At 45.2% G+C, this 15,270-nt stretch overlaps 1 protein-coding gene across 1 annotated transcript in view; it reads right to left on the minus strand.

Moving 5' to 3' along the window:
- Nucleotides 1–728: 728 nt before the first annotated feature.
- The window catches only part of DCP1A (decapping mRNA 1A), a 60,030-nt gene continuing 45,488 nt past the window's right edge, over nucleotides 729–15,270 (minus strand). Inside the window, exons 7-10 of the mRNA XM_059161177.1 lie at nucleotides 8,798–9,550; nucleotides 6,723–6,788; nucleotides 5,060–5,278; nucleotides 729–4,747 (exon numbers count right to left, since the gene is read on the minus strand). Of these exons, the coding sequence (XP_059017160.1) occupies nucleotides 4,667–4,747; nucleotides 5,060–5,278; nucleotides 6,723–6,788; nucleotides 8,798–9,550 (1,119 nt within the window). The 3' untranslated portion in view covers nucleotides 729–4,666. The remainder of the gene's footprint in view (nucleotides 4,748–5,059; nucleotides 5,279–6,722; nucleotides 6,789–8,797; nucleotides 9,551–15,270) is intronic.

The raw sequence follows: 15,270 nt of genomic DNA on the forward strand, positions 1-15,270 counted from the left end.
TAGCTCTGAAGATCAAGCAAATGGGACGGCAACCCTGGAAGGACCGAACGGGCGCGCAGCTGTCATGGTGACTGTCCTAAGGCATGGGTTGGCTTCGCCTCTGCCCTGAGAAGGCAGGCAGGTCTAACAGACATCTTACGCAGAATTTTGTTCCGATCGCTAACATGTCAACAGTTATTAGGGAGAGAGAAGATTAACCATTTTTTTTTCCCTTGAAACTTTTCTCTATTTCCCACAATGATCAGATTTTAGTTCCCACCCTCTTTCTTTCCTTGTCATCCTAGATGCCTGTCATGTGACAGCCCGATACGCACAAACTGAGAGACTGTGGGAACTGGCCCTGACTGTCGTCTCCTACAGAACAGTGTTTTTGGCTGTGACTAGGAGTGCACCCTCTGGCTGGGGTAGTCATCGAAGACTCAGTGAAGCTCTTGAGGTGTCCGCTCGCAGCTGTTACACACTTGCTGTTCAGCTACCGGGGAAGGAAGTGCTCATTCACGGACGCCAGGCCTCGGGGGCTTCGGACCTGGGAATCCACCTGGCCTGCGGCGTAGCTGGCCAGGCCCAGACTGGAGACGGGCAGACAAGGGCCTTCTCTGGCGGCTCTTTTCTCTCACCTCTCCCCATCTCACCAGCGTGCGGTTCTGGCAAAGGGTAGCAACACATTTAGAAGTTCCATTTCTCTAAATTAAATAAAAACACAATTAAAATTTAGTAGGTGCTAAAACTTGGTTTTGAACTTTTATTAAAAAAATATATTTGCAAACATATAAAATTTAGGATGAAAAATGCTCATCTGAAAACATGTAATAACTTAATATTTGCAAACATACACAGATGGTATAAAATCCATACCATTAAAAATGTTAATGATGCAGTATTGCGCTCATGGAACAAAACCTTGCTGTAATTCCAGAGCTTCTCAGCCCCACACTTCAGGGAGCTGAGAATCCCGTACACTGAAAGTCATGAGAGCTGCATGGCCAAAGCAGTAATACAGAATTAAAAAAACCATTGAGAACACAGATTTTAAAAACACGTTTCTTAAGGAATCACACAGATAAAAGGGAAACACAACTTTGCATCTTCCCCATTCAAAGTGAACGATATTGCATCCTAGCATTTCAAATGAAGATGTTGAATAGAAAACCGAGTGAAACATTGCACACCTCTCCTGCTGATTTTGCTGGAAAACAGGCTCCTTGAGGCCCCGGCCCTCAGGGAAATGTTCTTAAACATAGCTTTGAAAAAGCCTAGTGTAAGTTGCTTTACTTGACTTAGATCTTAACATTTTATACACCTGTAAATGGAGGGCACTACTGGTTCCAGAAGGTACTCTGAATACAACCGAAGAAAACCAAAGATAGGTAAGAACGAAACTCATGCTTAGCAGCAAATATGCAGCAAAAGGCAGGACCCACATCCCTGTGGTTCCTTGTCTTCACTCCTGTGGACTGGGCCCACTTGTGCCTGTGCTCCCTCTCGCTCCTGTTTCTGTTTTGCCCAGTTACCGTGTGATGGCTGATTTTGTTTTTTTAAGCGGTTAGGCACCTTCAATTTCATGTTGCATTATCAGTAATACGATGGCAGTTATGGCCTCTACTACCCAAATGAGAAAACTTCGAACTACATTCTTGGGGGGAGTAGGGATAATAATAAAGCTGCATGGTTTCAACATATTACCTAGTACAAGATTCGATAGGGTTTTTAATTTTTATAAGGAAACCTAGGCAGAAAAAGGACAGATGCTTGACATGCAAAATTGGGCCAGACACATTCTAGACGAGGCCTGTGTGGCCTTCAGCAGAGAAGGATCCGTCAATTCAGACTCTTCACAAAACCCTGCTCTGTGATGGCCACCCACCCCACCGCACCAAAGGTCTGCAAGGTGAGATGAGGACACTCCATGCACACAGTATGAAATGCATCTTCTAACACCGACAGGCTCGCTTGAACACTCAAGGATTCCAAGTCCCACCTTACAAATCCCTGGAAGGACACCCGCTGCAGAGGAGCTGCCGTGGCGCAGGAATGTGGCTGTATGGGAGGGGCAGGGGTCTATCCAAAGGCGATGTTAACTAGAGCAAAAGAGCAGTGCCACCCACTGGGGTTGGGGTGGGTGCACGGACAGATGCAGTGGCCTAACTGTAAAATCTAGCCAGAAGCATCTGTGTTTTGGTGTCCACTTTGATTCAACTGAGGTTTGAAACAAAGGTTCCAGTCAAGTCACGGCAGCTATGGACACATGCAACCTAAGCTAGCGTGAGGTTCTGGATAGGAAATCTGACTGAGAAATAAGGCAACTGATCTGTGACTTTTGGGCCAGGGTCATCCAACTGCAACAAGTCAGGCTTGGCCTGACCTTTCAAGGACTCATTCTGGCCCGAACCTCCTGGTAATCATGATGGTGAACTTCTGGCTTCTGAAATTTAAGTAAATCATTTGAATACATAAATTTGAGAGTTGAAACAGGTTGACCCTTTTCAAGTCTCCATGACTTGGGCACTTCAAAGTTTATTTTCCCACTACGGAAAACTTATCATAGATTCTCTTTTCCTGTCTGTCATATTCATTCCTTGGATGAATAGGGTGAAAACTAACAGATCTGATTACCGACCATCCTTAGGACATCCTCTCTTTTAACTCTCTCATAATATTACACATACTCAAATCATTTCAACTCAAATGTCTATTACAACAAGAATCCCTTGATTCTTCCATGTACTGAAGCTTACCGAAACCACGCTGGGGGTGCGATCAAACCTGTTTCCTGAGAACAGTCACAGTCACGTGGCTCCCCCGACACCCTCTCCTGGTATAAGCAACACTCTGGATCTTGCTCCGACATTGTCCTTCCTGGGTGATGTACGATCAATTCATTTTTGGTTGCTGGGTTTACACACTACCTTTGAAAACAAGCTCTTCCCCCCTTGAGTATGAGAACTTCCAAGCTTCCCTGACTTCTGCACAATTCACAAGTAACTATGTAGACAGCAAGAAAAGACACTAAATTGACAAGCAGAAGACTGCCCAGGAAGCATTTAGATTAACAAAAGCCAATTGAAGTATTCTTTAAGCTAAAAAAAAAAACCTAAGACCCAACTAAAACAAGCATGTAATTCACAAGTAGTTTTCTAAAATCTCAGCTAGGAAAAAAAAAAAAGAAAGAAAATCTATGGATTTATGATTGAGTCACCATTAAAGCTTAGAATGATTGTTCCGAGGAACCGCCACATCCACCAGCATTATTCACAGCTAATCCTTATGCTACCTGGTTGAGCCAACTGGGTTTTGACCCCATCATTAAATAGTGCTCAGAAAAGTAAGCAGTGCATCTTAATTGGTTAAATACTACAAAATGATCTGTATCATAGAAACAAAGACACTTTCATTCAAAGAGTATCTTAAAATTACTATTGCTGAAATAAATCAAATTCTACATTAAAATATTACTCATCACCATTACATGCCATAAAAGAATAAATATAAATCATGGCAGGTCAATAGCAGCATAACAAAGCATCTTTACATATTTTCACACTTTGGGCTGCAAAAGTACTCACAGCCTAGGAATACATTGGTAAAGTTCTGAATTTCACACTTTGTTTTTAACTCCATTTTCTATAATAAAGTAAGGGCAGTGTGAATAACAGCTCCCTTTTCTGCATAGCTTTAAAACTACTCTCAGTAGACTCGAGGAATGGAACCAGAATGGCTTTGTTAGATTGGTCCACTGGTCCTTTTGTCAAAGTGTTAAGGAAAACAATCAACAAGGACTTCTGTGTTTAGACAGAAAGGAAAATAAGGCTACACTTCACACAAAACTTAACGTTTTCAAAACCACTCAAGAGGTTAACTTAAAGTGAAGGTTTCTGATCGAATTCAGTCTTTACCAGCCGCAGCCTTTGCTTCAAAGGTGTGACATGCTACTCCCATACCATCACAGAGCCTGGCGGGGCCCCAGTCACATGGTATCGCTGCCCAGGGAGCCTGCTGCATGGCAGCACCAGGGACACTTAAGAACAAAACACAATTGAGAAGTTTCAGAACTTTTAAGGCCCAAATGGGGCATTCATAAAAATATACTTCATTTGAACAAATCAGTCCTAATTTGCCAACTTAAACTCTGATCCTTAAAACTCAAAGCTACTTTGCACAGAGCTGACTTCTGCTCTGATCAGAACTTGACATCAGCCTAAGGCTCAAACTCAAACTTCTGGGAGGGAGGAGCAGGGGAAGGGGCACTGGCTGGGCTGAACTCTGCTGCGAGGCTGGTGACCCCTCCTCCCTAAGACCTTGAGAGGCTGGTGACCCCTCCTCCCTAAGACCTTGAGCGTGAAAGCAATCTGAAAACCAGACTCCTCATTTCACATCCTTTCTTAGAGCTGATGAAAACACCCACACAACTTAACACAATGGTTTTTTTTCTTTTCTTTTCTTTTTTTTTTTTTTTTTGTCAAAACAAAGGTCTGCTGGTGATGCTTCACAGTGAAACCTCCATTATCACTGAGAACGTCACTTGGAAAACATTCTTAAGGAATGAGTCTCTTTCTCATAGGCTCAATTTCAGGATTCTCAAAACTCAATGTTCTGTTTAGAAGTTTCCATGATGAGGCCTATTTGTTTGAGGTCGACATTCTGCCTTTTCTGGTTTATTCTGCTCCAGTCATAAGTTGTGGTTGTCTTTGTTCTTGGTCAGAACCTGCAAGTAGACTTCGTGAAGTGTACTGAGGAAGCTGGAATCATTCTGGAAGAGATGGTAATGACTCATTTACCTCAGCAGAACTTACTTCCTTGATAAAAGCTTACGAAAAAAGCTGTATAAATGATGTATAACTAATTACCCAAAGAATCCCACAACCCAGAGGCAACTGTAATCAATATTTTGGAATTCACTCAGACACTTTTCCATTGGGAGTGTATGCTCAGAAAGAGAGAAACATTAGTTCCGGCTAGTCTCGAATTTACGTTATGAACTGATTTTCTAAAAAGAACTCATACGTTCTTTAATATTGAAGACAAAAGTTTATAGACTCAACTGCTGGGATGGCCTACATACCTTTATTAGATGTATTAATGTATCCTGGAGCTGAGACTTGCTGAGAATAATGGAAGGCTTTCTCTGATTTTCTGATGTTCCAACAGTCAGCGGAGAAGGGGCATTTGCTTTTCTCTCGAGGTCTGCAGACCTTGTAACCGTCTGCTGGAAAACACTTGGGGACAACAGGACCGAAGACACTGCCATGGTTGTTGCAGTAACCAGTGTGGGGCCTGTGACCTGCAGGGGAACAATGGTCATGAATGAGGCTTGTTAGCTGAAGGATGAAGAGTCCATTTATTGGGAAGCCAAGTCTGATACCACAGAAAGGAAGTATGATCCCAGTGGGGATGCAAAATAATAACAAACCTATGATAAATTAAGAATGTAAAGTTTTATATGAGGAGCAGGGAAATGACTGGAGGAGGGCATGAGGGAACCTTCTGGAGTGATGGAAATGTTACATATCTTGACTGGTACCCAAGGGATGTTATGTATGTTAAAACTCGCAAAACACCTACATTTTATTATGGGTACTACACATCAATAAAGTTTTGCTAAAAAAAAAAAAAAAAGAAGAAGAAGAAGAAGCGAAGGGTTATCTGAGTAGCTCAGTTATTTGAGCGTTTAACTCTTGGTTTTGGCTCAGGGTCATGAGATTGAACCCTCCCTCAGCCTCCATGCTCGGGACAGATTCTCTCTTCTTCTCCCTCTGCCCTCACCCCCACCCCCTGATAAATAAATAAAATCTTAAAAAGGAGTAAAAAAAACCCAGTTACATGAAACATTAGTTTCTTTTGTAGTGTTCAAGGTATTTATTATACCACCACAGGTATCAAAGACACAAATAAAACTTACACATAAAACGAACACCTACCTCCTTTCCCCAATTAGATGTACTTGTACGCTAACAACAGCTAACCAACAGAACACACTAAATCAGAAATAATCAGCATTTTTAATAATTTCTGCATCTGACAGAATCAACAAACATCTCAATTTCTCCTTCTCCTGTCACCCTCTTCATTTACAAATAGCCACAGTGTTAAGGGTGTGGCTTCTGGGGCCCGAGTCATCCAGTCTGTTTTTGATGCCGGCATCGCCCCCACTGATTCCCAGGCGGCAGGACAGGCTACAGGGAAGAGGAGTTACCACCACCAGGCAGGAGCGGGCTGCAGTTTCAGTTCTGAGACTTGAGGCCAGGCATAAAGGCTCAAAGGTAAATGGGAAGGTAAAAGTTCAGGAACTGAAAACAATCAGCGTGCACTTCAGGGCTGGCAGGTAATGGAGGGTAGAGACAACTTTTAAAAAGTGAGGCCAGCGAGCAGAGCACACAGGCCCGGAGCCTGAGCAGGGTGGTGATTCAACCAGGCATCAGGGCCCTTGCAGGACAAAGAGTATTTCCTCCTCATGGAAACCAGGCTGACATGCTCTCAGCCGACAAACACCGAGCCTGCCCCTCTCCGTACGGTCAGGGAAGGCACCAGAGACCATGACCGGAAGCCCATTGGGGCCCCACAGCAACCAACTCTGCTGGGGGAGCAGGGCAGCCTGGCCCAGAAGGGCACCTGAGAGGGCTCCAGGCCCGAAAGCTACAACTTGCCACTCAAGCGACAATATTTTACTTCATGCCCAGAGGAAAAACCTGAAGATAAAGTGCTCTTCAAAGAAAGGGAGAACTTACCGGGATGGCGCTGGGTAACACCTTAGGCTGGGCAAAGACTTCAGGATCCTGGTTTTGCTGCATAGACTGCAACGTTAAAAAGAAAAGATGAACAGACTTAGCAAGCTTCAATCAAGACTTCCTAACTACCGGGGATAAATTCACTTCAGCAGTTAAGAACAGTGCAGATACTACTAGTTCTGCCTCAACTGCAGGGCAAGGGCCCTGGGACGCCCTCCCACCCCCTCAGTCTCCCCAAGAACAGGACTATGTGCAGAACCTTCAAGGCATCTCTAAGGAAAAGAGTGGGGACATCCCACGCACGGTTTCGCTGTTGAATCTGTAGAGATGCCACATCCTGGTGGCCTGAAACCTTGATAAGGTGGCGTGGACTCTGGATAGGGGGCGCTAGACAGCCTTCATCTAGAGTCACACCTCCACATGCAACGTTTTGTCCTTATTCACTGGGAGACAAAGAACTTCTTGTTGTAGAGCAAATACATTTAAAATTCAGTAAAGCCGGGGTGCCTGGGTGGCTCAGTGGGTTAAGCCTCTGCCTTTGGCTCAGGTCATGATCTCAGGGTCTTGGGATCAAGTCCCGCATTGGGCTCTCTGCTCAGCGGGGAGCCTGCTCCCCCCCCTTCCGCCTGCCTCTCTGCCTACTTGTGATCTCTCTGTCAAATAAATAAAATCTTGGAAAAAAAAAAAAAAATTCAGTGGAGCCCCAGACCCTGAAGGAAATGAGAGGTAAATGCAAATGCACACATGCGTCGGGGCCCCTGCAAGGAGGCACAGTGGAGAGCAGGGCGGTGCTGCGGCAGTTCAGGCCGCTGGCCAGGCTTCCAGAGCAGCAGGCCCACCGCAGGGGTGTGGTACTCATCTGTCAGAACATTCTCTCTCTGTAGACGTCACAAAACCTCAACAGAAATGGCCCAAAAGCACAGTTTCAAGATAAAACCAAAACACTGTTTTCTGTCTTTCTGTACAGGACTTTGAAGGAATGGAACAAAACTGTCCATCAACTACGAAATCACATATAATTACTATGATGGACTCTCTGTACACTATTATTTGGTGAAATATTAAGATTGCGGGTTATTATTAAAGGGCACAGGGCTGAAATCCTGGTGACTCTCACCTGTAAACTTGCCAGCCTCATCCATCACTGAGGGACAAGCGTCTTCACATCTCACCAGCAATCGACTAACAGGTCCCACTGCTCGCACTTGTTAACGAACCCACTGGTCCATACTCCCAAAGTCAGGCCCCCACCAGCTCAAGACTGGGTAACCGCCTGGCCTCCTTCCTGACAGTGGTCCTGCTTCTGTCTTCTCCTTGCCCTATTCACCACCTCTGCTCAAAGCCCTTAGGAGGCCACCTGCCCTCCCTGGGCTCTGAGAACAAGTCAGACTGCTTCACATAGTTTCCAAAACCCTGCTGACTGGCCAGTAACTTCACCTCCAAGCTCCTTCTGCAGGAGATCCGACCACACTACAGGTCTTCATGTTTAGTAAATGCTGCTCATCTCCAGGCCTCTGCACATGCTACTTTCCTTTCCTTGTCTCAAACACTCTTCTCTACCTCTAGGGAAGGTCTGATTAACTTCTGCTGAGTCTTCAGATCTCAGCTGAACATGAGCTTCACTAGGAAGCTTTACTTGATCCTGTATCTCCAAATCTGGGATACTGTTACGGCACCCCAAGTGCACCTGGCCCAAAGTGGGCACTCAGTGAATACCGAGGGAACTGGGGATGGGCCAAAGCTGGGGATAATCTGCATCCTCGGTCCTGAGTCAAATGTGGACTTCTGGACTTGTGAGGCAGAAACAAACCAACCCTCTACAACGCATGCCCTGATAGGAAAACATTGGTGTGGCTTCTTGGCTCCACCAGCTGCTATCTCTGGGGCAGTGGAACTGAGTCACACCACCACGTACCAGTGATCTGGCTGTTCACTACAGGGCTTCTTACCTCCCGTCTTCCGGCCCTGGATGTACCTAACAGCCATCTCTTTGAAGGGACTGCGTCCTAGCGGTCACTGTCAAGGCCTCTGAAGCTTCCCCCACCAGTCAGAGCCACCCAGCCTCCCGCCAGTACCTGAAGGGGAGCAAGCACCATGTTGCTCAGGGATGCTGAGGCTCGAGCTGCTGCGGTCTTGGAGGGAGGCTCTATGAAGCTCTCGGGTGTGGCTAGCTGGCCGGCTGCTGGGGAAAAGCTGGGTGCCACGGCTCCTTTCCCAAGAGACTGCGTCTGTATTTGGTCATGCTGTAGGGTCAACCTGAGTTTCTGGAGAAGATCCACGCTTGGGAGGGATGTACCAGCTGTGTTTGTCACGCTCAGGGGGGCCCTGAAGGGGCTCTGGGTGGCAGTCAGATTGGCATGGCTCAGCTCAGGGACTGGCTGGCTCAGGAGTGGAGACCTCTGTCTCGGCGTGGTCTTCACCGCCTGTATCATGGTGGTGTTTCGGGGTAAGCTGGGCGGAACCTGTGCTGTAGGAGCTTCTGCTGGTAAAGTGGGACTGAGCACAGGGCGCAGTGGGATGGCATAGCCTGGGGTCTGCTTGTCACCAGACTGTGTGATGGAGGCAGGAGTGATCAGCACCGGGGTAGGGACTTCAGGTGGGACTGAGTGGTGGGCAGCAGGATGGACACCCAGATTTTCCGACTGAGGGGCTCCTCCTGACTGCTCGAAGGAAAATGGTAGGAATGAGCTGGTCTCTTTCTGGGAGGCATCTCCTGGCAGCCTCTCCACTTCTTCCGAATCCAGACCCACAACAACTGGCTGTTCCTTTGGCAAAGAGGTTCCAAACAATTCTTCCACTGTCAGATGTTTGTGTCCAGATGGAGCAGACTACAAAAAACAAATCGAAGCACCCAATGAAAGAAATCTCTTGCAAACCAGTGTAACCAAACTTCTTTCCCATCAACCAAGGATGGTTTGTAGAAGCAAGAATGGATGGAGTCTGGAACTAAGGAACCAACAAACTGAAGATGTGCTAGGGATTAAGGCCAAATCATCTCCCTACGCTGGTGGGCAGAAATCTGTATTTATAATAAAAACCCAAGTTTTAGGGGCTCCTGGTATAATGTTAGAATTTACCTTTTTTCCTTGGCAAATGGCTATAAGGCAATTATCTTATCACAAAGTTAATAGTGATTAATTGCCCTATGTCAGCAATGCATATAAGGACATAGGGATCAAATGTCGAGTAAGCAATCCTCCCTTTGTTTTTATATTTCATAGCTCTTGATAAAAAGCTAGCCATTGCACCTTAGGGACTAAGTTCCAAAAGACAAATTTAACCATTCTGTAAATAGCAGGCCATTCCTTCCTACCACCAAATCACAGAATCCTTAAGAAAAAGCAAAGCACTTATGTCTGAAAATGTTAAAAGTTCCATCTATTAGAGTGATCTGGCTTGCTGATACCACTGCAATGATCTGAAGGAGAAATATTTATGCTTTTTACTTCTGAGCTATCCGTACCTTTACTTTAAGCAGGATGGCCATATTCACTTACCGTCTCTTTTTTTTTTCTCTTTATCTCCAAGGTGCCAGGGCCTGTTCTGACCTGGGCCCAGAGGATACAGTAGGAGTAACAAAAAAAAGTCTGACCCTCAGCAGGACTTATGTTTCTAGTGGGAGACTAACCTAAGTACTTTGAAAACACTAAGCAACCTCAACATATGTTTTTTCTTTTCTTTTTTTTTTCCCCCAGTAAGCTCCATGTCCAGTGTGGAGCCCAACGCGGGGCTTGAACTCACAACCCTGAGAGTTAAGACCTGTGCTGAGATCAAGAGTCAGATGTTCAAACAACTGAACCATCCAGGCACCCTTGATATACGGTTTTATTTCTAAAGCATGTGGACTAGTTACTCAGATAAACATTTATGTAGGAAAAGACAATTCACTGAAACACATGGCTTTCGGCACCCGAGAAGGCCTAGAAAGGCCCGGAACTACACTGCACCTGAAGCACAAGCACGAGAGCAGGAGGGTACAACATTTCTACAGGAAAAAAACGCAGTTTTTCCTCAGGCAAATGTCTGTTTCATCCATGTGATCAACAATTACAGGTTTCCCCGGCTATCTGCACATGGCGGGTGCCTAGGAAATGTTCATTAAGCCAAAATGGCATAAAGTAAAGCAGCGATTATTATTAATTCATATGGAAAAATTTTGACCATTTCTAGACCCCAGAATAATATCTTTTGCTTTTTTTTTTTTTTTGAGATTTTATTTATTTGTGTGTGAGAGCTAGCAGGGGGGAGAGGCAGAGGCGAGGAAAAGAATCTCAAACTGCTCATTGAGCGTGGAGCCCATGATGGATCCCATGACCCAGAGATCATGACTTGAGCTGAAACCAAAAGCTGGACACTCAACTGATTGAGCCCCCCGCTGCCCCTCTCTTCGGCTTTTCAGATACCTCAGCACAGATCCTGCTAATAGACGCACAGAATACTTGGAGACAAAGTGCAGGTGCTTAAGACCCAGGGATGCTGAGTGCGGTTCCCAGGGCAGGGGCTTGGTAGGCCACTGGCTCCGCGCACGGTGTCACTGCCTCTGTGGTGACCTGCTGCCACACAAACGCCAAATGTTATTTTTGCTTTTTTACCTTTTCTCATAAAAGCAAAAATCCTCTTTGGATTTCTTTCAGTCAGCAAGACAGGTACTGATACAGGTCTTCCCTAAAAGCAGAAGCAGCTTCATGCGAACTTCTGAAAAGGGCGGGGTGGGTAGGACACCCCAATGGGGTTTAGCGGGGGCTGTGGACACCGCGCTGGGATGGGCGGGGTGGGAAAGGCGGCCAGCACCCAGGACTGAGGCTGCCGGGGAGCGCACTTCTGAGGGTCAGAAAGCTAAGGGAGTGCCACTGTACAGTCTCTCGCATCACCTGCTGGGGGAGTGGCGCCAGTGCGGCTGCTGGGGCTGAGGAGAATGTAGGTGGGGCGCGATAACAGTGGTGAAGACGCGGAGGCCTCCCCCGGTTGTAAAAAACTAATTTCATACCAAACCACTTCTTAGAAAACATTTTTTAAAGAAGATTCTACTTATTTATTTGAGAGAGAGAAAACAAGCAGGGTAAGGACAGAGAGAGAAGCAGACTCCTGCCGAGCAGGGAGCCTGATGCGGGGCTCGATCCTGGGTCTCTGGGATCATGACCTGAGCCAAAGGCAGATGGTTAACCAACTGAGCCACCCAGATGCCTCGTTAGAAAATACTCAACAGGGGCGCCTGGGTGGCTCAGTGGGTTAAAGCCTCTGCCTTTGGCTCAGGTCATGATCTTAGGGTCCTTGGATCGAGCCCCGCCCTGCAGAGCAGAGAGCCTGCTTCCCTTGCTGTCTCTCTGCCTGCCTCTCTGCCTACTTGTGATCTCTGTCAAATAAATAAATAAAAATCTTCAAAAAAAAAAAAAAAGAAAAAGAAAAAGAAAAGACTTAACAAACAGAATTAATGTAATATATCTTGGCAAGTTAACATGACAAGAGGCTTTTTTAACTGAAGGAATTCTCAAATGGCAGATTCAGACCCCCCATTAACAATGCTAGACTAGTAAGACTACCTTGTCACAACACTTCCTAACACCTGAAGGGGATTTTCTAGATTCAGGATCTTGGTTCAAATACAAGGCAGCACTGACATCTATTATACACTGTGGAGGTGAAAAAGTGCAAAAGATGTGTATGCTTTCATTTATTTATTTTTCTACTTCTGAAAAAATTGTATAGCTTCGGATCTGAAATCAAAGATACCGAGGTTCGATTCCCAGCTGTTAATTGAGGAAATGACAGTCTCTCTATTGAGTTCCCCCATCTGAAAAATGGGGACAACTGTGGCAATTACTTCCCAGAGCTGCTGTGAAAATGAAATTCTCAACGTGATGCCCCTGGTGCCCAACAAGCATTCAGTAAGTGGATGTTGGCGGTTCTCATTATATGAACACCATACAGTCTTAACAGCAATCAAGATAAAGTTGTTTCCATGTTTTAGGGAACATCACATAATACATTGGGATATTAAAAGTTCATCAAATCCTTCCGGAATATCATACCCGCAAAATGTAAAATAACAACACAGCACCTGATGGGCTATCAAGGTTGAGTTATTATAATATCACCCTGTCGTTCCCTGATGCAAGGAGTCATTAAAGACAGTTGTTTAACATTTCAAATCCATTCAGTGTAACTCAAAACAGACAGTGAATTCTCACTTGGGACACACTTCTCTGTCCAGGGCACATAACTGGAGCAGGATGCACAGGTTCCATCTCCCCCAGGCGAATACTGACTTACTTCTGGATCTCTGGCATTATGAAGGCCTACCGAGGAGCACAAATGTAATTCCTTTTCCCCGATTTCTAAAGGTTACGGTAGGGGTGCCTTGGTGGCTCAGCCAGTTAAGAGTCCAACTCTTGATTTCAGCGTGGGTCATGATGTCAGAGTAGTGAGACAGAGCTCTCCACCAGGCTTTGCACTCAGCAGAGTCTGCTTAAGATTCTCTCCCTCTGCCCATCCCCCCACTTGAGTTCACGCTCTCTCTCTCAAATACGTAAATCTTTTTTTTTTTTTTAAAGATTTTATTTATTTATTTGTCAGAGCGAGCAAGAGCGAGCACAGGCAGACAGAGTGGAAGGCAGAGTCAGAGGGAGAAGCAGGCTCCTTGCGGAGCAAGGAGCCGGATGTGGGACTCAATCCCAGGACGTTGGGATCATGACCTGAGCCGAAGGCAGCTGCTTAACCAACTGAGCCACCCAGGCGTCCCTCAAATACGTAAATCTTAAAAAAAAGTTATGGTAAATATATGTACCCAAATTTAGCAGTATAACCACATGGGAGTGTAGAACTCCGCGGCACTCAGGACACTCACAATGCTGTGTAACTAACCAAGATTTCCTTCTCTCATCCACAGCCCCGATAATCTCCATTCGACTTTCTGTTCCTATCAATCTTCCTGCTCTGGGCACCTCGTTCAAGTGCAGTCACATCATATTTGTCCTTTTGTGACCAGCTTCCTTTGCCCAGCATCATGTCCTTGAGATTCATCGATGCTGTAGCAGGTGTCAGAGTCTCCTTCCTTCTACAAACGCTGACTAGTACTCCACCATGTGCACATCCTACCTCTCATTTATTCATTCATCTGAGGACTGACATGAGTTGTTCCCACCTTTTTGCTACTGTGAATAATGCTGCTGTGAACATTAGTGCAAAAGTACTTGTCTTCATCCTTGTTTTCAATTCTTTTGGGTATATACCCAGGAATAGAATTGCTGGTTCATATGGTAATCCCATATTTGACTTTTTGAGGAACTGTCATACTGTTTTCCAAAGCTGCCGCACCATTTTACTTCCCCACCAGTGCTGCAAGAGGGTTCTGGGTGCTCAACACTCTTGCCAGCATGCTGACCATTTCTAGATCTTATTTGAAAAGATGACTATTCAAATCCTTTGCCCATTTTTGAATTGGGTTAATTCCCTTTTTTTAAAAAAAGATTTTATTTATTTATTTGACAGAGATCACAAGTAGGCAGAGAGGCAGGCAGAGAGAGAGGAGGAAGCAGGCTCCCTGTTAAGCAGAGAGCCCAATGCTGGGCTCGATCCCAGGACCCTGAGATCATGACCTGAGCCGAAGGCAGAGGCTTAACCCACTGAGCCACCCAGGCACCCCTGGTTAATTCTTTTTCATACACATTATGTTTAGAACAAAATGGTCAAAACTGCTTAGCAAAAAAAGTACTTGAAAACCACACCAACTATTATTCATGAGCACAAATTATGTAGATCTTTACCACTACATTCTATTTCATACAGATGTATATATACAGCAAAAGTATTTAGGTAAACATACTTTGAAAAATACAGACCATATTGGGGCTATTTTGTGGAAACTCGAGTCTTTCCCAGGTAAGAATACAAATATTTTTATGCTACAAGAAAAGGATTCGGGCACCTGAGTGGCTCAGTCAGTTAACTGTCCAACTTCGGATTTTGGCTCAGGTTGTGAACTCGGGGTAGTAGGATTCAGAGCCCTGAATCAGGCTCTATATTGAGCTTGGAGCCTGCTTGGGATTCTCTCTCTCCCTCTGCCCCGCATTCCCCCAACTCCCTGCTCATACGTGCGTGCTCTCTCTCTCCCTCAAAAAAAAAAAAAAAAAAAAAGAAAAGAAAAGAAAGAATGAGTAAACAACAGGACCTGGGAAAAATTCAACATGAAATATACCTTAGCCTTCAAAACATGGCAATTATTCAGGTAGCAATTTTCACCTGTTCAATGGAACATAACTCAACTTTTGAAAAATTAAAATTACCTGCATGTAAACTTGGAATGTTTTTACACTTTAAAGAAAGGTATTTCTGGGGCGCCTGGGTGGCTCAGTGGGTTAAGCCGCTGCCTTTGGCTCAGGTCATGATCTCGGGGTCCTGGGATCGAGTCCCGCATCGGGCTCTCTGCTCAGCGGGGAGCCTGCTTCCTCCTCTCTCTCTCTGCCTACTGGTGATCTCTGTCTGTCAAATAAATAAATAAATAAATCTTTAAAAAAAAAAAAAAAAAAAAAAAAGAAAGGTATTTCTAATG

The sequence above is a fragment of the Mustela lutreola genome, chromosome 2, assembly GCF_030435805.1.
Source record: "Mustela lutreola isolate mMusLut2 chromosome 2, mMusLut2.pri, whole genome shotgun sequence".
Classification (NCBI taxonomy): Eukaryota; Metazoa; Chordata; class Mammalia; order Carnivora; family Mustelidae; genus Mustela; species Mustela lutreola.